Source organism: Uloborus diversus, chromosome 2 (assembly GCF_026930045.1).
Source record: "Uloborus diversus isolate 005 chromosome 2, Udiv.v.3.1, whole genome shotgun sequence".
In the NCBI taxonomy this organism is placed as follows: domain Eukaryota; kingdom Metazoa; phylum Arthropoda; class Arachnida; order Araneae; family Uloboridae; genus Uloborus; species Uloborus diversus.
Window position 1 is genome coordinate 106,756,022 of NC_072732.1, and position 24,330 is coordinate 106,780,351.

The following is a 24,330-nucleotide window of genomic DNA, read 5'->3' on the forward strand; positions in this document are numbered from 1 at the left end:
CCACTGTATATTTTTTTAAATACTTGCAGATAGTTTTGAGTTGTGGGTGCAGATACTTTATATGTTTATCAAACTATGTCTGTTATATATAATTAGAAGAGTAATAGATACTCTTCTTAAATTCTGTAAAAGAATTACTGAAATAACATTAAAAAAATACACAAAAATTTAATTGAAAGAAAAACTCACACAATATTTCAGAAAACATGAAGTTTTATTTCATTTATATGTCACATTACTTTTGATCAAGCAATCAAAGATAGTACTTGGAATAAAGCTGTCAATAGTACTCATTACAAATCTAACTCAACAAAATAAGAGGATGTTTGAAGATGTTTTTAAGAGATGAGTTTTAACGTTATATACATAATCTTCAATTGATGATGCTTCATTTCATGCAAGAAACAAAAATCAGAATGCATTTAGCGAATGAACATATTGATAATGAAGCAAATCTCTATCACAGGACATGATGGAGAATAAGTATTTCACTTTCCACTTTATTAAAAACTTCCTTCCCACTTCTCGCTTTCTTTAAACATGAAAGTATTTCTATATTCATGGTTTATACTTCTGCCCTGGGTAGTATTTCTTGTGGGTGTAAAGATGGTGAGAATAACCCTTAAAGGCAATCTTTTCAATTGACTGGCTTCATCTGCAAAAGGATTAGGCTAGATGACCGACTGATTTAAAGAATTTTTTTCCACTGGCCTTCCTATATTGCAGCTTCATGTTACTAGTATTTTTTAAATGAAAAATGGAGGAAAAAGTTTTTTAACACACACATGCACATACAAGCACACTCTTTTTTAACCTTAATAATACAAAAATACTTACCGTGTGGTAAATTTGGGAAAAATAAAAAGCATAATTAAATTTAATACAACAATGCATACAGTACAAACAGTCAAAACTTTCATTCCGAAAAGAAATACTCTGCCAAAAAGTTTAATAAAAATCAATACTTTGAATTGCAAAAAAATAAAGGCATAATTTGAAATCATTTTGATTCAAATGTAAAATAATTATGCCTTCTGATAAAATGAATAAATTTTCATTCAGTATCCAAAATGTTAAGAATTAGTTGATTTATGTTTTGAAATGTTAACTGCTCGATCAAAACTTACAATTTACTGGGTTTATTTTCATTTAAATATGTTCATACTTAATTTGTTTTCTGCAGGAAATTTTAAAAATGAGTAATTTCTTTTCCTCTTTCACAACGATAGAAAGAACAGAAGGGCTTATAAATGTCACATTGTATGAGTTATTTCTGTACTACTTTATACCTGCTCAAATAATACTTGATTATTTCTTAAATGCAGCATAGGAGGCCAGGGACTTAATTATTTAATTATTAACACAAAATTTATCTTCTTCTGGAAACTGGACTACGACTTCTACTGGAGCTCCTTGGTAATTCCTGCAATAAATAGCAAAATTTGAACACTGATTAGGTTTGTGCAATTATAATTGCTTGCGTTAAAAGTAAAAATAACAACAGGTCAGTTAACAAGAAATGCCATAGCATACTAATAGTACAGTATACCGTGGAATCTTTATATATTAACAGGGAAGCCGTTTTCTTTCGGTACTGATTTCTCTTCTGTTTGTGAACCGATTTCCTTCATTCTTTTTTTGTTTAGTAGCTCTTGCCGAGTTTTAGTGTCATCAACAAAAATTTTTGAAATCGAACGCTAATTAACAGAGATATTAATTAAAACCGCCTTTTCGTCCTAAAGGGCTCTTTCTACGCGAACGGATGGTCCATTTTTTTCGAGTTTGACATGGTTGGAAAGGTCTCTAAAAAAATACTCCTCTAACGAAAAAATTGTCAGGGCGCCCAAGGTCCAATAACCTAAATCCACTAGAAAGCAGTTATAAGCGTTTTTTAGTTAGCGAAACTCAAAAATTTTAATTTCATCTCTTTTCCATTGTTGAAATTCATTGTAGGAAGCGTGAACATTAAGTTTTAATTCATTTTTTAAATCGCTTTTTCAACACGAAAAATGCATTTTAAGCTTCGAGCTTGGTATGGTTGGAAAGCTCATGAAAATTTCTTTGAAACACGTTCTACCCAGTTTACCGAGCAAAAACGCCAACTGGCTAGAAGCGCTACAAAAAGTGCTAGAAGCAATTGAAAGTTGGTTACAATTCATTTTCATTTGCCTTTTCACGCGACATAGTTAGCATGAAGAAATTGCTGGATAATATTGTGGTGTTGCCATTTCTCACTTGAGAGTAAAGAAATGAAATATTTGCCTTTGTTTTTAATATTGAGGCTTTTTGGGTAACTACAGGCATTTAAAATATATATTCATTTTGATTATTTTTCCCCCGATTTTAATATTTAAATAAATCATTTTCCAGAGTGAGGGAGGACTTTTAGTTTCAATAGAATCACCTTCTCGAAAAACACACACAAACACACACACACACAGCTCCCAATGATACCTGCGATTGCAACCACTACAAATAGATCTCAAGGTGAAACTTTTGATAAAATTGGCGTAATATTACGACTTCCAGTGCTTTTGCATGGACAATTATATGTTGCTGCAAGTAAAATTCGTTCATTAAACTGTTGGAATTTTTATATTTCTAACGGCAACGGTCATGCCTACTTTTACAAAAAATATTGTTTGTACAGAAGTTTTACGCATTAAAGGAGTTTCATAGTATCATTTTCATTCAGGAAGGCTTCTAAAATTGTGAAATTGGAGAACTTTATCCAGTGTTGGCACCTATGCCACGGTGAGAAATATATTTATTTTGCATTCGTTTAAAAAGAGAGTAGAGAAATGTCTATTTGCAAGGAGCTGACTATGAATGAACCCCCCCCCCCCCCCCCCCCCGTGACAAGGAGGAAGAAATAAATGACAAGAGGGATATCAAGGTTTTTTTTTATAAGATCGTTTATGAAAACAGTGTGACATGTGGTAATGGGAAGAGGGGGGTATGGTGAAGTGTGAAACTTTGGGACAAAGGGGAGGGGGATAACAATTTTTGAAAAGTGCATAATCAGTTATCTCCTAAACTGTTAACAAATCACAAACACAATTTTTTAAAATAAAATTGACTATTATTGCAACGTCCAGTGTTTTTGAATGGACAATTTTTAATGCAGCTAGTAGGATTCATTCACTTTACTGTTTGAAATTTATATTTCTAATAGCAGAGGTCAAGGCAACTTACTCAATAATATTAAACTTTTAAAAAGAAATATTTTTCATCCAGAAGTTTTACGTATAATCTGAGTTTTGCCGCATCATTTCATTTGAGAAAATTTCGATAATTTGGAAATTGGCGCTCTTCATCTATTGGAGTCAATTTTTTAGCACCAATTGCAGCGCGAGTAATGTTTTTTCTTTGCATACGAAAACAAAGAGTAGGGAAATGTATATTTGCTTACAGTTACCACAAAATAGGGACAGTTCACAAATGAAGTCCCGCTTTAAGGTGCAGTTCACGAAATAGTAACAATTTGTGACAAGGGAGAGGAAAGAAATGACAAGAGGAACATACAGTGGGGAGAATGTGACAACAAGCCTTTTTTTTTAAATAGAAACGTTATGAAAAACAGCGTGACATGTGAAAAAAGAAAGATAATGTATGGTGAAGTGCGAAACTTTCCGACAAAGAGGGCAGAGTGTCGAAAATGTTGAAAAGTCTGACATCAATTATGCACCGCCCTTAACTATTAGCAAATCACAAAGACGACCTTTTTTTTAAAAAATGAACTATTATTGCGATGTCCAGTGTTTTCAAGTGGACAGTTGCCACGAATAGAGTTCATTCATTTGTTACTTGGAAATTTATATTTCTAATGACAAAGAAGCAACTTACTCAATAATAGTAGACGTTTTATAAGTAATATTGTTCATATCGAAGTTTTACGTATAAACTGAGTTTTGATGTTCATTTCATATGGGAAGATTTCGAAAATTGGATAATTGGCGATTTTTATCCATTGGCGTCAAATTTGTTGTTTCCAATGCCAGGGCGAAAATGGTTTTCCTTTGCATACGTAAACAAAGAGTAGAAAAATATATATTTGAATAGGGTTAGCACAAAATTGTTCAAGCCAAGAATTTGACAACCACACAAATTTCTTAATGGGGTTGTTTCCTACAGTCAAAAATACTACTTTTAGTCACTGAAATTGATAGAATAAGCAGAAAAAAAAAACGTGGAGCCAGAAAAAACTTTTTACAACAGTTATTTTTTATTAATTTTTTAAAAGTCCGATTGGAAATAAGGCGCTGTCTTTGTGAGGTTACAAGTGATGTACTTTGGCATGCTGCTCCATTGCCGCTCTGAATGTTTACGCTTTGCTGTCAACGGCGTTTCCAGGTTATGATTATCTTGCAATGTGCGCTAATGGCATCAGTGAATGGCATTTCATCGCTTTTGATGCCATGTGCAGAAGCGTAAAAAATGAATTTCAATCTGCGCACCAATTAAAATATTTGTTAAAAAATATTTGTTTTCAAACTATTAAAAAAATGGCTAAAAACCGTGTTTTTAAGCATGCTCTTTCAAAAAAAAAAAAAAAAATACTTTTAAAATTTCAGAAATGACCCCCATTACCGAAATATCCTCTTTCATCCATTTATTTTGAGATTAACAGACAAAAAGTAAAATTGGAATGAATTACTGCTGTTTGGTATTGTTATTATTCATATAAAAATTGTACGTTTCCCCCGATATGCAGTAAACATGAGTAAGAGTAGAAATAAAAATGTTAAATTCATTCAAGTTTTCTCAAATATTCATTTATGAATATGGTCGATTTTCGACCACTGGGTGAAAACAAGTTTAAAGTAAATCTTTTAGCACAAAAAATATTTTGCTGGTCTCGGGATTGTGTTAAACTTTTTTCATTTTTCAGTCAAACTTTTACTATCAAAACACAGCACATTTAAAATTTTTTCAATTTCCCAGCAATTAAGATTAATTTTTCATGTTTGTGACATGTCATGTGTTCATGACACTTTATGTGCAAAACCTCTATTGGGCCATTCTACGAAAAAGTCAACCACTTGTCCCGCATGTGACGGTTCATATACAGTGAAATCCTCTTACAATGAATACAAATAAAACAAATTTTCCGTTGAACGAAATGAATATCTAGTCCCAATGCAATTGCTGATACATTACTTGAATTCCATTACAATGAATTTCTCGTTACAGCAAACAAAATTTATAGTCCCTTGAAGTTCTTTGCAATAGAATTTCACTGTATTTCATCAAAAAGTAACGATTTTAAAGACGAAATATTTTACTTAAGCTAACACGAAAAGGTTTGTAAATTTTTTAAACAGAAAAAAATTGTTCATTAATATTTTAAAGTATAATTTTTAATGGTATAAATGAGGCGTCACATGCGGGACAAAATGACTTTTTCAAACAAAAGCAAAACACACTTGGACAAAATGGCCCTATTTCTCGAAATTCAAATTTTGTCGCTATGCAAATTTGAAGAGCAACCTTGCACCCTATATATATTTGAAAGACCAAAAGTGAACAGGAGATTAGTTCTTAAGCAATCAATTATAATGTCTCACTATTGTCAGAGAGAGGAGATGCAGGGACAGTGTGGCTGGCTGCACAACTTCAGATTACAGGTATGTCTACATTACTACAGGTTGAATCTGGACACATAGTGCTCTAGTCTTCTTGGCTTCATTTTACTTTACAGGATGAAGCGTTTTAAAACATTGCAGTACAATTACATGCAAAACTAAACCTTAGCCCTTGCTTAAGCAAACTAAAGTTGACTTAGGTAATTTTTTACATGCCAAGAAAGAACTGTATATGAATGAGCTAATAAAAACAATATTCATGTGATATTTGTGTCAGTTTAACATCCTGTTTGACAGAAAAAAATCTTTGCAAATAGTGCTAAGTTTTGTTTCAAAATGTTTTTTTCTGCAAAGGGGCTTAAAGGGTGGGGTATATTTTGGCTCAATATGCCAGTTTTTTTTGACTGGTAAGGTAATATTAATAATTTGGGAAAACAGCATAGTAATTTGGCATAATTGCAAACCAAAAGCAGATGCTAACAGTTGACTGCACAAAAAACTAAAATTAAGCTGAAATTTTACATGCAAACGAAAAATTGCACTTCATGGCCAAAATCATATGTTTGTGTAAATTAATTCTACATCATATTTCACTCAGTCCAGATAGACTGGATAACCTTGAAAAAAACTGGAGGCTTTTTTTTAAAAAATTCAATATATATTTGTATCTAATTGTTCAAGGAATAATACAAAAGACATATTGAAGAAGAAGCTAAAATATTTCTTGCACATATTGCATGTATTTGGGCATGAACTCCTAACCAATTAACATTTTAATTCCGCATTTATTCTATTATTGGACAAAAAAAAAAAAGTATGATCAAAACGCACAGAAGTTTTAAATAATCGAGGGTGGAGATGTAAAATAATTGTCAGTTTCTTCAATGCACTACAGTTTCGCTTGATTTACACTGAAAATTTAAAAGAAATCTGGCAAGATAGGATATGCAAGGATAATGTTGATTAATGGAGTAATCAGTGAGAGAGAAACAGAATTTTGAGCATAAGTTAAAACATTTTGTTTTTAGTTCCAACATGTAGTAATTGTGGTATCTGAAAAAAAAAAAAAAAGTTGGGGGGGGGGGGGGGAGGGGGGATTACAAATAAAATACTTCAAGTTTTTTGGTGCAAAGAAAAAAATTATACAGAAAAAAGTTTGGATCTCCTGGAAGAGCGATAGGTGGGAGAAAATGAATGGAATTGAAAATTAAAACATGCATTCAGAGAAAAACCCAACGAATGTACTTGTTCCTTCTCTTTGCTGAACTAAGTAGAAATTCTGTATGAGACTTGAAAAACAGAAAATCAACATAATTCGAAGCACCACCTTAAAGGGAGGGGGGAGGGGGGGGGGAGAAGAAGACAGAGACTTGGAATAATAATGGAAAAGTAGAAAAACCGTAGGATCTACGATTGAATTTAATTTGAAGTGGAATTTCAATTATTTTGGCTGGAAAGTTTTCAATAAGCAATAAGAAATGCTAATAAGAATTTGCTGCTCAGGTTTTTCAATCATTTATTTCAAATTACAGATGAACTGCTCTATCAGAACATACTACAATGTGAAATACTGTCCAAACAAACCGGGAACTAATTAAAGGAGTTAAGAAATCTAAATGATGCGATTCCATGTTTAACTCATTCATTTACTTTGAAATATTACAAGCTTAGTAGTATATACTAATATAGTATTTATAGTACATTGTAAGATTTAGATTTCTAAACTAATAATATTCAAATACATGATAAAGAGTAAGCTAAGAATACACATTTGAAATAATTTACCCTTTCTCTACTTCTATGACCTGGGCGTACAATTTTCTTGCGGTCACCTACTTCTTGTTCCTTCAAGATGCGCATCTCTTGCTCCAATCGCCTTATTCGTCTTTCTTCAGCCTTTTCTTTGATCTGTAACATTGGGACACATATTATTACTATTGGTATTTAATTTCTCTGTAGTTTAAATGTCTTAAAAATGTGTGAAAATAATGTTTACAGCTGTTAAAAAACTTTAACACGAACTACTAGGAAGCGAACAAATTTTCCATAAACAGCGAACGCCTACAAAACGAGGACGGGGGGGACTTAGTGTTGTTAAATCCTTATAATTTTTTGCTTCAAGCTTTCAATATCTTAACTCTGCATCTGATTTTGAACATTTTTGCAATTGGAACTAAATATAAAATAAGATGCTTCAAATTCTTAGACTTGATTTTAAAAAGTGATACATTCAAACAAATTTTAATTACTGGGTATCTGCTACATGAAGTGAAAAGGACCACTTTTACGATGCGGAATTATGTGAATAGGGCGCCTTTTAAGATGCAGAATTTTTTTTGAATGGGGCCACTTTTATAATGCGAAATTTTGTGAAGGGACCACAAAGTGGACCTAATTTCGGCCTGGTTTGACTCCTGAGCAAACAAAATAATTTTTCAGATTACTTGCTTTTCTGTTGTTCCACAGCATGTTTGATAGCACACTTTGATAAGTACATACTACACATAAAACATTACTTTGGAGTTTCAACACATGCTATTTGTATTCATTTTTCTAAAAGCATTTAATAAATATAAATGCAACAATTACCTGCTCCGCTGTTAAAGGTAGCCAATAAATGCATGGTGAAGATTTGGTTTTTTGAAATAGGTCGTCTAACAGTTTTGCTGGTGTATCGTCATTTGGTCGTCTTTTGGATTCTAGTAAAATTGAATATCAGAAAACAATGTTAATTAATTATGAAATGGTACCAAATGTTAAAATTCATCATTATTTCAGTTGTATAAGAAAAAGCAATAAAGTATGAAAAAATACCTTTTTTTTCTTTCTTTTCTACAGGTTTAATCTTTTCATTTTCTTTGTTCATATAGTGTTCTCTTTCAGGAGAATCTTGCACAATTTTATCCTTGTCCCATTCACGCAAGGGTTTTGATTTTTCCCTTTCCCTCCTTATTTCTCTATCCTTTCTTTTAATTTCTTCAACAGGAGAGACTGCTTTTACATCATAACATTCAACAGCTTCAACAGGAGGTGCGGTGGGTTTCGGAGGTTCACCACCTCTTTTGTGAAATTCAATCTAAGAAATATAAATATGCATATTATTTTCAATAAGATTCTCATACACAAAGGTTTCTAGTTTGTTATAAGAAGGCAAGTCAAACTGCCATGAAACATTCAGGCTCCGCAGACAATGCCGCAGACAATTTTTAGAAAAAAATAGCAGGAAAAATAGGAGAAAAAATTTCATAAATAGGAAAAAGTAGGAAAATTATGCTTTTTAAAAAATAGGAAAAAAAGGAAAATTATGCTTTTTAAAAAATAGGAAAAAAAAGGTAAGTAATATTCTAAAAAAGGAAGAAAATTGCAACTATATATATATCATGATTACAAATTTAACTATGAAAAAAGAGCTACAAAGCTGTTCCATGTTTATTAAACATATTACAATTAATGAAAACAATTAGAAATTTTATACCAGATAAAAATACCAAGAAATTGTTTTACTTAAGAGAATGTTTTACTTATATATTTCAACTAATTATTAGCAAAAGGCTTCAGAGGGGGATTTACTAGGGAGGAGTGGGGGCGAAGTGACCTTCATTGCGTCCGTGACCGTTATTTTCTGAAACCAATGGGATGGAATTAAAGAAATTACTTGCAATTGCTATTATATTCCATAATCCAAGTAAATTCCATAAATGTTGATTTAAATTAGTTTTAGATAGTAGTGTAGTCGAGGATGGACTATGTTACCTACTTTTTAAGTTTTATCCAAGCTCGCTCTTTCCCCCTTTTACTAAACAACAATAATTTTTATATTTGTATATGTGTCTTTTTCTTCCATCATTATACTATACTGGTATGATAAGACGATGCTATGATTTAGATTATAATGAGGGAATTCCGGATTAAAACTAGTAGATCCAAATTTGTCCAATCCAAAAGTTGAAGCAAATTAATTAAGAAGGATAAAGGAAAATTCAGTCAATTTGAACATTTTTAAGCTTTATAGGATTTTAGTTTTTGATATCATTTCAACGCTTTTAACAGTTAAATAACTCAAGTCACAACTAAATTGGTTTCTGAGCTCACTTAGATCATTTTAGGATGAGCCTTCTGACCATTTCTATATCTAGTGACGTAGTCAGTTTGGGGCGGAGGGGTCGGTCCACCCTAGGGGGCATACTTTTGGGGGTCAGCAATTCAGCACCTTTAATGTGAAAAAATTTAAATAAGGGAATCATACTTTAAATCTATTATTGGAAGCAAAGAAAAAAAACCCCTTTAAAATGTAAGGTTTTGGTAACACTGTACAATTGCGCTTTTCAGTGTTCAGAATTTAAATATTTCCATAGTGAACCTCTAAACCTTTCTCATTCTCTTTTTGTTCCTCTAAGACAGACTTAAATTTTATTTTCAAAACTTAAATTTTAAGAAAAGATCTTGACTTCTTAATGTCACCAAAGGCTAAAACTGACTTCAGTTTTGATGAAGCTTCGGGAGAGAACCCCATAGCCCCAAACGTTACTTTTAACTTCAATTTTTGAAGCAAATTTAGAATGTTTCTCCAAGATTGATACCTGACACCCCCCTCCCCCCACCCTTTTTCTGGTAGGAAGAATATGGATTAAATTAGTTCCTCTTTACTTCCTTAAATAATGTTTTCAATTTTAAGTTCAATAATTTTTGATGGTTTAATGTATATTAGATATGTCTCAATGAAAGGATGACAAATAGGGGAATTGCCTGGCAGAAACTGTAGCTACGCCACTGTTTATATCATTGGACTTGGGAGGCATTTTAACCTGTTTCGGAAGAGTTAAAAATCAGTGAAGTTTGTCCATGAACTTCACTGTAATCGTTGATTTTAGAATGCAAATTACACCCCCCCCCTACAAAAAAAGCGATGGAGCATCCCCCAAGCGTAACGGAAATAGCCATCCAGAATAAAAGCCCTCAAAAAAAAAAAAAAAAAAAAAAAAAAAAAAAAAAAAAAAGAAAGAAAGCTTCCTCAAAAATTCCAATGGCGCAATTTGTGCCATGAAACTCTCCCCCCCCCCCTTCCCCGCCAGGGCACTCCGGTTAATTAGCATTTTTTAAATTAGAGTTTATTATTTTACTATTATAGAGTGGTTTCTGCAATTTTTGAGTAAATAGAATTTTAAAAAGAGGATTTTTTTGTCCCCCCCCCCCTTCCTCCCAAACCCGACGCACAAAATGGTGGGGCTTTTTACCCCCTATTTGTTAGAAGGGTAAGAAGTTATTTGCAACATATTTAACATTTTCTTTGAGCGGGGGATGTTTGTGTTTTGCGTTTTTTCGCTTAGTTTTACTGTACTTTTGGCGGGTGGGGAAAACAGAGACGGCTTTTTCTTTATCTGTAAGATTGTTTTATTTACACAGCTGCAATCAATAGACTAAAAGGAAATCTGTGTAAAAAAAAACCAACCTTACAGGCACAGGAGCAGTCCTTTTTCTAACTGTAAATTGTTCAAAAGTATTGACTTTGAGGGGGGGAAAGCACAGATAATCGGTGCATCATTAATTTTGCACTTTCATAACAGATGTTCTGTGGCCAGTTGCGGCTCCAACAAAGGGGGGGGGGGGGGGCGATCACCCCCAAAAAGTTTTGTAAATTCAAAAAATTTCCGGGAAAATGTCACCACAGTCTCCCTTCCCCCTAACACATCACAAAAATCGTCTACAACAGTATTTTTACGACAATTCCGAAATTTTTTCCAGAGGAGAGTTCCTCAACCCCTCTCTCCAATGTCATAGAAGATGGTCAAAACTATTGAATTATTAAAGCTTCAATTTCGAAAAAATGGCAAAAATCGAAAACTTTTTCGAAAATGTCGTTAATATTAATGAGGGCCTTCAATTACGTTTTTAGAACTTCAATTCCGGGGGAGAGCCCTTGATCTCGAGTCCTTCTCCTAACATCAATGAAGACCCACTAACAGTAAGTTTTTAAAGTTTCAATATTGAAAAGTTGAGGGATGATAACTCCTGCCACTTTGCAGCAGAAACTGGCAAAAACTCAAAAAATGAAAAATTAATTCTTGATATACAACAGAAAATGGATGGAAAAAATAATTGTTAACCAAAGTACTGTAATTTTATTACAAAATTATTGCAATTCAAAATCAAATGTTACATTGTTTGGACCCTGCAATTGCCTCTTAGAAAAGCTGGTTTCAAAAATCTAAACAGGTTCTCAATTTACTACGCACAAATGAGAAATTTTAGAATATTCTTAAAACAGAAGAGCTAGCAGACAATGCATCAAGGAGCAAGCAATGTTTGTGAAACTTTCATCTATTGTATAACTGGTCCACCATGTAGTAACTGGGGTTGTGGTAAACATTTGACTGGAAAAATAAGTTAATAAGGGCCAATTTGTTCTGCAAAGCTGTGAAATTAGGTACAAAATTTAGTCAAGTAAAATTCTGGCACTTTCTTCTTGAAGCACATGACATAATAATTTCAATCACAAACAATTTAGAGGAAGCATATGAGTGAGCAAATCAGTAATGCCTGCTTAATTCTGTATGTCACTCCTCTTTCCTAAGAATCACTGTACGATTTTTTATCCTTTGTTAAATTAATACAAATACTACGAGCCTCTGCAATTGGAAAGTTCCCTTTCTGAACTAAATCAAGGGCACTAGCATGGGATTTTATTTTTTTAAATGATGAAATGATGTTTAATTTTTTAGTTCACTTAAACAAATATCATTTACTAATTACTTGAGTTATTAAAGACTTTTTGCCAGTTTCTGCCGGCTTTTACCAGTTATAACCAGTTTCTGCCAATGGCACGGCAAAAACTAGTTTCTGCCGGCAGAAAGCCAACCCTGATCGCATTTCAAGACTCCAATTTCGAACAATTTCTGATGAGGATCTACAAACCCCGTTCCTTCCTCCTACGTCATAAAAGATGGCATACAACTGTGTTTATGAGACTTCAATTTCGAAAAATTGCCGGAGAGGAGAGCCCATGTCCTTCTTTCAAAGATCGTCTAAAACAGCGTTTTTGGAACTCTTACATTGAAAAGTTTCTGGAAAAAAAATTCTGAACCCCATGTCTTCTGCTACGTCATCAAAGATGGCCTACAATTGCGTTTTTAGGACTTCAGTTTCAAAAAATTTTCCCGGGGGAAACCCCCAAAACCCCTGGTTTTTAGCATTACTAAAGATACATAAAATTGCGTTTTTGAAGCTGTAATATCATAAAACGACTAGGGAGAATTCCTGAATCTCATCCTTTCCCTTCAAGAACAAAGATAGTAACCAATTGTGTTTTCGAAAATATACCCTTAAATTTCAAAAAATTTCCGAAAAGAGACCACCAAACTTCCCTTCCTCTTATTAACCACCAAATAGTCTAAAAATGGCGTTTCTAACAAACATTTTCGGGGGAGAGCCTGCAAACACTCCCACTAATACGGGAATGTTTAACAACTGAACAACAAACAAATCCATAACTATCTTCAAATTTTATTTACAAAAGAAATTTTAGTACAAGGCTTGTTTTTAAAGTAAGGTCTGTTTAGAAATAAAAAAAGAACGAGTATAGACAGAGCAAATACATTTATTGCACAAAAATCTACCACCCTTACGCTTATTTTGACATTGCTCCAGTGATTTTCCAAGCATTTGTCATAGCATGGTACAGGTTTTTGTATACCTATTCATAGAAAATTGCCGCCTGTGTAGTCAACCATGAGAACTCTTACAAGGCTTTGACTGGGACGTTTTTGAACATCCTCTGTTCTGCCCCCACCTCGCTCGCAGCAACTTTCATTTGTTTCGGCATCTAAAGTCTTTCCTAGGTGGTCTGTGCCACAACTGCAATAAAGAATTCAGAGAACATGTTACCCCATGGTTGACTACACAGACGGCAATTTTCTACGAATAGGTATACAAAAACCTGTACCACGCTATGACAAATGCTTGGAGAATCACAGGGACCAGTGTCGAAATGTAGCGTAAGGGTGGTAGATTTTTGTGCAATAAATGTCTTTGCTCTATCTATACTCGTTCTTTTTTTATTTAAACGGACCTTACATTAAAAACATTCCTCGTATTTCATTATGTTTGGTACGAAAACTGGTGAAAAGAGATGCCATTTTAATCCTGCAACCTTTCTTTTATAAGGAAAAAAGTACAATTGAGGACCTGAATAGCTAAGGGAAAAACTTTAAAGGGAGTCCTCAAATGAATCACAAAGTGAAAGGTTTAGATTAGATAATAGATCCAGAATACTAGTGCAGAAACTTTTTTTTTTTCAATTTTTCATTCTTATGTGTGTGTGGTACTGGAAACACTTAACTTTCATTCACTCTTTGAACGATACACATTATTCAAAAAAAATATAAAAAAACATGCTTCAGTTTTCAAATTTTTTTCTAAATTTTATTTTCATTAGTCCCCTAACGAAAATGATTAGTCCTAACTAACTCATTTAGTTAGTTAGGAAGAATAAACTTGTAAAAATAAAAAATAAAAAAATCTTGGATTTTTTTTTCTTTATTTTCTCCCTCAAAATTTAAAGTTTTTTTGAAGCATTTTGTTCAAAATTGTTTTAATTTGTTTATTACTTGTTGAAAACAGAGTAACTTTCCACCTATCTTAGCGTTTCTTTGCTGTCACCTGTCATGCGTAATATTATAGTGTTTTGCAGTAGTCACGCAGCAATCTTTTAGCATCCGCTTTTGGTTTACAATACTTCTTTTTATTTCCTTACTAGTATATAACACAAAACACATTGAGCAAAATACAAAGCTAAATTTCAGTATAAATATAAATAACTTCTTGAATCAATCGACCAACCATATAATGCATATTAAAAAATCAAAATCAGCTGATCATAGGCCAATGCCAATAATCATTTTTGTTTTCCTTTCGCATATTAAAGGATGCTTACATTAAAATTTCACTTTTTCTTTTCCAGAAAGTAAGAGTTAATTCTCAAAAACTCATAACCTTTTGCACATTTTGTTACTTTCAACAGTTTATATTGATATAAACATCCAACTCTTAGAAGTTTACGTCCATCGTGCAAACGACCAAATATGGTGACTAAGTGAAAAATTTAAAAAGTAGATTTTTGAATTTGTAGCATATGTAGCTATAAATAATTAATAATTTTAAAAAAACTACAATTAAGACAAAATAGTCAGTTTTTAGCACATAAAGCATCTAAATCAATTAGAAAAAAAAAATGTTCTGAATATTAAAATTTGCATTTTTCCAGAAAATAATTACAAATTATCTGGGAAAAAAAGGCACATTCTGCTTTATTTTCAATAGTTGCATTGCAATAAACATCCAATGCGGTTTTCGGGAACTTAGGCACTTAAAAAGTCTTGTGTACTTCCATCTTGGGAATGACCAAATATGGCGGCAACGCCCAAAAATAATAATTTTTTGAATTTGTTGCATGAAAACAATTAAGAAATAATAAATCTTCATGTAACTACAATTCAGTTGAAAAGTTTTTATCATATTTGCGTCCAAGGCAATGAGGATAAGATTTAGTTTAAAGAACAAAATTTTACATTTCTCAAGAAAATTCTTTAAAATAATAAAACAATTTTCAGCCCATTTTGTATTCTTTCATTAATTTGCAATTAAAGAAAACATCCAATTCTGCTTTGTTTTTGGAAACTTCGGCATTTAAGGATCATGTCTAGTTCCATTATGTGAATGGTTAAATATGGCGACTATGTTTCACACATAGCTGAAAAAACTTTCTGATTAAAAAAAAAAAAACTATTTTCGACGATCAACCCTCCCATCTTCAGGTTGTGCATAATTCCTGTTCACCCAAGGAATTTTTTCGTTGGGATCTAATAAGGGTCCAAAATGGCAACTGCGGAAATTTTTTTGGGTCGCCACTTTTTTCTAAGAAACATCACTAAAATTGAAGATTAGATCTCATACAATGAAACTCTGTGGGAAAAATTTTTTTGAAGGCACATTAGGAAAATTCCCTAACTTTTCCCTGACATTTTTGACCATGTCATTTTCCCTGACAATTCCAGGTTTCCAAACTTTGTGACAAAAGGGGGGGGGGGGGGGGGCGGTTAAAATGTTGAAAAAAGTGTGACATTATTTATGGATACCCTTTGTCAAGGAATCTGACGCCGATTTGCAGAATTACGTAATATGCAGTATAAATTGATGGACTGAGGACCTGCAGAAAGCCAGCACTATACATAATGTTTAAGGAAATCGATAACAACATTGATTTAATTTAGTTTGAATTGGTTGTTACTGAGGATACCTAGTCTACAAAACTGTTAGGCAAAAAGAGACGACTGTATAAACCACATGGACATCCATGTCAGTTATGAAATTAAAACGACGGTCAAACAAGAAGGTTTCTGTCCAACTTTCATAATAACAGTACGCTGACAAACCAGCTAATGAAGCTGTTGAAAAACGAGACAAATAAGCTCCGAGTGTTAGGTGTTGTTGACGTTGATATAGCGAAGACGGCAATCATCAGATGGCAAAATTCTTTGATAGCTATCATTTGAGAAGAAGTCCTCCTGGTCGTTCTCTTGATAGTGAAATCCCTAACCGATCACAACATTCTGCTATTAAAATGTACCAAAAATCTACCATACAACATGTATCTAAGGTATATATCAGCAGTTCTTCTTCCCCTGAATCCATTGAAGCTGCTGGTGTCATATGTATCTCTCATGGTATGGTGCTCTAGCCACAGAAAAGTCCCTCAAAGAGTTCCATTACAGATCATTTATCAAAGTAGCTGCAAACATCAAGAATGATATCTAACTCTGCCGTACCACTAGGTACACCTGTAGCTAGGAACTTAATGGTGAATTACCGGATTGGGGGTTTGGGAAAGGTGGAATGACCAACTCTTGCCGAAATTCTAGGAATCAGATGTTGCTCTTGAGGGAATCTTGAAGATGATTTTGACCGATTGCTTTTCTACAAGTGACCAGAGAGTCACTTGTACAAAATCTTCGTTAAACTACTCTGTCGCAAGCTTGCATTGCAAGGGCAGTTGCAGCAACGGAATCAAAATATTTCTCCGGGACGAAGGGGACGACAATGACATCAATACATTACCAATTTCTTAGAAAAACTTTTCCACTGCTGGTGACATGAACCTTCTGCCTCAGAATAAAACCAAGGTGTCACCTTAAGGATGATACTTTCATTCTAATTACTATCAGTCCATATTCCACATATAAACACTTGTTGTTGTTGTGTGCCAGCTAGGATGGCAATTTGAGGTGCGCTGCTTCACTTTTCCAACTGTACCGTAATTTGGAGTGAAGTCCGACTTCTACAGTACACACATGCCATAAGGACCCGTTTATAAAGCAGGCAACCATTCACATCATAACAACACATTCACACAAAGAAAGGACAAGGACAGGAGAGAGAAAGTATGTCCATGCCCGAGCCGGGATTCAACCCGGACCTTCCTGTCGCGGTCAGTCTTCTCTGACCACTAGACAAGGAAGGCAGCATATAAACTTTCACAATATGATTAGTAATGATGTAATAAAAATTATAATTACATAAAGGTGCTGCCGGTCAGCTACATTTACTTTATTTCTATTATTAAAATTTTCGTTATCATGCTTCATTTCAATAAGAATAACGAAATGAAGTACATACTAGTACTTCATAGTTTTTTATTGTTTGTCAGCTGGGTGTCGCAGTGATTGGGCATAGGCTTCATATTCCTTTGGTATCAGGTTTGAATCTGCAGTTCAAGTGTGGTCAAGCTGGTGGATTTTCAAGACAAAGAAAACCATCAGGTGTTGCTGCACAAGATCCCTTGAGTGCCTGTTTGGCACAGACACTCTGAGACAAAAAGAACAAGATAGTTTTTTCTTTGAAAATTATTGGTTGTCAAGACCCAAAGTAGCAAAAAAACCACTGGAAATGCGACATATATGTGTGAAAACAATTTCACAATTAATTTAGTTAACTTTCACTTTAATTAGGAACAGATTTTTCCTGCTGTTTCCGAGACATAATCAAAAAACCAAAGTTTGGCTCTCCCTTCCCACCTTCAACTCCCCCCCCCCCCCACCAGAGTCTTGGACTTTCAGTATGTTTACTTATTTTTTTCTTTTAACAAATTTTTTTACTGAAGAAGTGCTGGCTTTCTGCACTTCCTCAGTTTACTTTTGTTAAATAATGCTATGGAGATAATTCATATTGCATATGTTGCTCTGCAAATCTACGTACAATTTTTTGGTAAGGTGCTGTCCATAAATGATGTTACTTTTTTTTTCAACATTTTTGACCCCCTCCCAATTTGTCACAAAGTACTTTTCATTAACTAATTTTTTTCACCCCTCCCCCCCCCCCAAACATCATTTGTGTTGTAGTAATCCAAATATTTCTTTATTGTCCATCAGGCAGGGCCGATCCTAGCAGGTGTGCACCGCACAAGGGCGGTCGCTTGGCCGCATCATGTAGTTCTTATAATCAAGAAAAATTCAAGAATTTCTCACAAGATAGCTTATAATAAGTCGAATAAATATACAGAATTTTAAACGTCCAATTATCAAAGTAAGTGTCGATTTACCGACAGCATATAGCATAGTTTAAGAAAAATAGAATGTTTGGGAACATGTGTTGGTTTATTTTCCATTAATATTTACTCTTTACACACATGCTTTATTTGGTTGCAAAATTTGTGACAGAACCGGTAATCAGGCATGGATACAGGGGAGGGGAGATGAGGGAAATGGCCCCCTCTCCTGAAGCATGAAAGGGTGCCTTCTAAAAGGAGCACCGAGGGCGGCCACTAACGTTTACCCTCCAAGCTTTTATAGACCTAAACAATGAAGACATTTTTACTTATATAAAAAAAAGCTATACTGATTAGATACTCTCATTATAAGCATTTCAAACAAAATCTGTGTTCAATAATTGTGGATGCGTGGGAAGAAATTGGAAAATTGAGACTCCTTTGAGAGTCAAACATATATGAATGACGAACTAAAATTTTGTAATTTTCTCATTTTACGGCAATTTTTTCTAATTAAAATCCCGAATGAACTGCCGGTTTCAGATCAGGTAGGAGGACAGGGCTCTTGCCCTGGGTAGAAAGTTTAAACGAAGATCCAAAAGGATGCCATGACCTCCTTGACGAGACTAAAGATGGCTAAAAATTGCGTTTCTGGGACTTTAATTTCGGAGGAACATTTTACTGGTTGAACCACCGATCTTAAGGACCCAATTAAGTCTCTAATTCACCCCTTCCACTTTAACTTAATCAAACACAGCCTAAAAATATTGGGTCCGAAATCTAAAATGTGTTTTTAAAGGACAGCCTTTCCTAATATCATCAGAAATTGCTTATTGACATTTTTCGGATTTCTTTTTCGAAATTTTTGCGATGGATTTCTTGCAATTACTACCAAAGACAATCTCAGCGACTTTAGAGAAGCCCCTAATCCCATCGCCTCTCACTTAATTTATTGAAAAACAAACTAAAATTGCGTTTTTCAGACTTTAGTTTCAAGAACTTTCGGGGAAGGACTCCGGACCCCCCTTTTCTCCAAGGCAATCACTATACATCAAAATTTCGTTTTTAGACGGTTCCATGGAGCCACAGAACCCTTCCTGCCTAAACTAGCCTGAAATTGACTTCAGTTTCTAGTTCGTGAGGGCACACTGAGCCCCTGCCTGCTCTTAGTCCCATCGTTATCAAACAATGCCTAAAATACTTTTTTGGGATTTCAATTTCTAAAAAATTCCGGAGGAGAACTGCTTGGCTTTTGTAACGTTTTACCGCTCTAGTGCATATACCCATCAATCGTCGAGGTGAGGTGGACTAAAGTTTCAGATATTAATATCGAAAAATATCCGTAAGATCCGCCGAAGCTTCCCAGTATCGTTAACGTCACCAAAGATAGTATAAAATTGCGCTTTTAGAAACATCCGCTTGGAACCTCAAAACCCTTCCTTCTAAAAAATAGCCTATAATGGATTTTAGTTCTGAAAAATATTTCGGTTCGGAATATTTTCATGTTTCCCCATTCGTTTTCAAATATAGCCCAAAATGGGTTTTTTAAACAATAGTGCCGAGAAATTACCGGAGGAAAGCCGCCAGTTTCCCTACCATCACCAAAGACAACCTAAATTTGCGTTTTAAACTTCAATTTCGAAAACTTTCGATGGGAGACGCTTGAATCTCCCTCCCTCTAGCAACGTCAACAAAGGTAACCCAAAATTGCGTGTTTAAAACTTCAGTTTCGGAAAATTTTCAGGAAGAGCGCCGATCCTTCCTACGCTACGGTCACAAAAGATAGCTTCAAGCTGTTTTCCATTTGGAAAGAATTTTAGGAAAGAAAATCAACATTACTATCTCCTGAAGTCTCGAAAAAGTTCCTAAAATTGCGATATTTGACGTCTATTTCGAAATTTTCTCCATGAACCTTGAGTATACCCAACTCTTTTGTCCTTGCAACCGAACACAACCAGACTAAAACTATTTTTTATATGCCAATTTCGATAATTTTCTCGGAGTAATCCCCCTCCTCCGTCCTTGCTCTGATGTCACCGAAGACAGACTATATATAAAATGCGTTTTTAAGACTAGTAAATTTTGGTATCTATTACTTTCTTCAAAGATATAAATTGTACCTACGGAGTTTCTTACTATAAAACTTTTCTTCCTTTTTATAAGTTCATCATTTTTCTGTTTTTTTTTCTTTTTTTTTAAAATTAGAACTTGGTATAGGAATTTGAAGAAAGATTTATATGGACATTAAAATGAGTCAAAATATGCAAATTACTCTTGAGGGGCGGCACATTAGGTCTTTGCACACGGGCGGCCAACACCCTAGGATCGGTCCTGCCATCAGGATTGTTGAATTCATTGAGGAATGAGCAAGCGCGAGATTCTTTCGAGGCACTTTAACATTTGTGATCGGCAAGTGTTCCATTTTTTGCCATGAAAGTGCATGTTTGAAATTCTGTATCTATTGATTGGTTGAATAAAATATAACAAAATAGAATACCAAACTGAAAGATATTGAAAGCTCTACCTTTATTGACAATTTTCATGAATACTGATCTTGGGGGGCACCAAGAGCAAATGTTTGACAAAAAGAGAGAAGTTTTCCGAAAATTACTGATTTTTCATACCATATACCAGGAAAATCATTGGAAATTTGACAAATATGTGTAGAAACAGTTTCATAGAAAGTTTATTTAGCTTGAATTTTTATTTTAAACGCATTTTTTTTCACCGTTTGACATTTTCTTGAGAAACTCAAAATTTGCTTCCCCCCTTCCTCCCACCTTCAGTTCACACCCTAGAGGCGATGACTTTTAGTATGTTTACTTACTAACAACCCCTAACAATATTCTGAAATCAAAAATTATCCAGGGTTCGTACTCAATTTCAGAAATTAAATGAAGGAGTTTTGGAGGAGCTTTGAAGAAGTAAAATGAGGATTTGAAGGAGTACATACTAATGGGCTGTCCTTAAATGTTGTCGCATTTTTTTTTTCAACATCTTTGACCCCCTACCCCCTTTGTCACAAAATGTCACACTTCATCTTACTCCTCCTCTTGTCACATGTCATTTTTATAAATATATTGTTATAATAACTGTGTGATGTCACTCCTTGTCACCCTCTCTCTTCCCCTTGTCACAATTTCGTGAACCAGTCTCCCCCTCAAGACATGACATCACTTGTGGATGACCCATTTTACAATATTATAACTGCCATTTGCTAAACAATTATGTTTTTAACACAATCGCTTAATATAGTACATCTGCTTATGTATCTTTAAGTAATAATTAGAGAAACCAACTTTTGCTGCTGAGAGTGTGGTGGAAGGAAATGCAATAATCATAAAACTTGAAAAATAGTCCAGCCCCCATTTAAGCATGGTTTACTTCATTTATGAAATGTCTTAGTCATCTAAATAATATTTTCACCCCTTCATCACACTTATACCTTCGCCTTTGTGACAAAGTTAAGTCGTCGATCAAAGTATGTATTTTAAGTTACTGCCATAGAGGAAGACTATGTAGTCTTCAACTACAAAAGAAAGGATTTTGAAGGGCTCTTCAAAAAAATTTCCCAAACGAAGGAGTATTGGAGGAGTTTTGAAGGAGCGTACGAACCCTGTTATCGCATATTCCATGCACGCTACACCCCTGTTTTGAACACTCATTGACTGGACTAGAGGGGGAGGTAAAAGAAAAGAAAAAGTATAGTTATCAGTATACAGGGTTCGTACTCAATTTCAGAAATAAAATGAAGGAGTTTTGAAGGAGTAAAATGAGATTTTGAAGGAGTTATAATGGGCTGTCGTTAAATGATGTTGCACTTTTTTTCAACATATTTGACCCCCTTCCCCTTTGTCACACTTCACCTTACTCCTCTTGTCACATGTCATATTTTTTATAATCATTTTGATATAACTGTATGGTGTCACTTATTGTAACCCTCTGTCTTCCCCTTGTCACAATTTTATGAACCCGTCTCACCTTCAACGTATTGCCCTTTTTACAATATCATAACTGCAATTTACTTAACAATTGTTTTTTTTTAAACATCATCATTTAATGTAGTACATCTTCTTATGTATTTTTGAATAGTTAAATAATGATTAGAGAACCTGACTTATTGATTGCTCAGAGTGTGGTAGAGAAAAAACAATAATCATAAAACTTGAAAAAATAGCCAAGCACCATTTAAGCATGTTTTATTTCACTTATGAAATGTCTTTGTCATATAATAATACTTTCACCTTAAACTTTTATGTCTTCTATGATCAATTTGTAAATCCCATCTTTATGAAAAAAATAAATACATGAAATTACTACATTAAATTCGCCCTTATATCTTCGCTCTTGTGACGAAGTTAAAAGTTATCGATCAAAGTATTTTATGTTACTGTCATAGAGGAAGATTATGTAGTCTTAAATTAAAAAAGAAGGAGTTTTGAAGGAGTAAAAACCAAAATGAAGGAGTCTGAAGGGCCCTTCGGAAAAATTTCTTAAATGAAGGAGTATCGGAGGAGTTTTGAAGGAGCGTACGAACCCTGGTATAATACATAAACAAAAATCAATCTGAAAGACATTTACCTCTTCTTCACTAATGTACTGAACAGTTAAAATCTTAGGATTTGAAGGTGGCCATCTTGTATTATTCAATGCATTTTTAGCTTTGACAGCTGCTTCTTCAGTTTCATACTAGAAGAGAAATACAGCAGAAAATGTAACAATTTGCAATATTTCAGAAACTAAAATTTCAGTAAATGCTATTGAATCAGCATTTACACAACGGAAAAGCTTACATAATTTTTTTTTAGATAATATACTCTTTTTGTTATAGCAATTTTTGTAAAGTTCATTTTTAAATTTTTGATTTGTGTAGAAATTTTTTTGTGCAACTACGGTTTCAATTAGTTGTTATTTCTATTCCCAAAATTATAGTCCCTCCCCTAAGCCATTAATGCCATAGGATTAGGCATTTTTTGTATGATCAAGCATCTACAGTATTGATAAGTCTACAAAACTGTTCCCTAAATACATTTGTACGTACATATGCAACATATATCGATATAATACCCTATGCAGTGAGTACCAGGGATATGTCAAATGAAACTTGCTTTTGGAGCTATCATTGGAACAGAAAACTGGTGAATTAGGAGCAGTAAAAACTGGAGCATTACTTTTGGATATATAGGGCAGAATCCAGGAAACCAGAAAACCAGACACTTTTTTGATTTTCCCACCATTTTTAAAAATACGTATTTTCGGCAATTTTTGAAAAAGTGGGCAATTTTTGGAAACAGATAAAACTGTGGTACAAGATAATGTAGAACATAGTATAAGATTGCTATGCCTCAATGATTGATTGTATTGCCTCTTACATTCACATTCAAGGTGGCTCAGCAGGGTGCTTAAACTTCCATTCTTTCAGAATGTTACCCGCAATAAATGATTATTTTGCCATCACACAAGTAAAATTTTGTTTCATTCTGACTACTCCTTGGTGTTGCATTTTAAGTAGCCAGCAGGGTTGGTAAAAAAACAGTTTTTTTCAAAAAAAAAAAAAAAAAAAAAAAAAAACGTTTTTTTTTTGGTTTAAACCAGGTTTTTTGGGTTTAAACCGGGTTTTTTTTTGGTTTAAATACTATTTGCGAGAAAAACAATTAATTTTCGGAAGGTAATTAAGGTTCCATGTAATTAACAGTTATTCAATAGTCACATTATACCTAATTTCTTGATTAATTAAAGAGACAAGAACAAAATCTTGTAACTAAATTAAATAATTAAAATAGCTTTCTGCGGGGAAATATTGATTGAAACATTTGACTTGATTAACATATTAGTATGCATGTATATATAGACCCTTTATGAAACGAAATACTTCAAGAAGTGGTTGTGCTGCGGGTTAAGATAAAATATAATGAAGATCCAACAAAAAAAATTTATAAAACCAACATAATATGAATAATTATCGAATAAAGGTAAAAGTTATATTTTTAAGCATAATCTTTTCAAAAGAACAATTTTCGTATTTTTTCTTTCTGATCTTACATAACGCTGATTTTTATATACACACCCAGTATCTTGCCTCAGTATTGTATAAAGGTTGACATGCAAGAAAAATCATCTTGCATTAATGCTGCCTCAATGTTATGCTACTCCATTTATGCTGTCAGTAGGCTGCCACAATATTGACTGACAAGGTGTATGCAGCATATC

At 33.8% G+C, this 24,330-nt stretch overlaps 1 protein-coding gene across 1 annotated transcript; it reads right to left on the bottom strand.

The window, feature by feature from the left end:
- Positions 1-196: 196 nt before the first annotated feature.
- Positions 197-22,809, bottom strand: LOC129217218 (apoptotic chromatin condensation inducer in the nucleus-like; the record flags this gene model as incomplete). The annotated part of the gene is given in 5 exon segments (XM_054851492.1): positions 197-1,423; positions 7,371-7,493; positions 8,175-8,284; positions 8,400-8,661; positions 22,702-22,809. Coding segments are annotated over 5 exon segments (657 nt in total), but the record flags the coding sequence as incomplete, so codon positions are not given.
- Between the last annotated feature and the right edge of the window lie 1,521 nt (positions 22,810-24,330).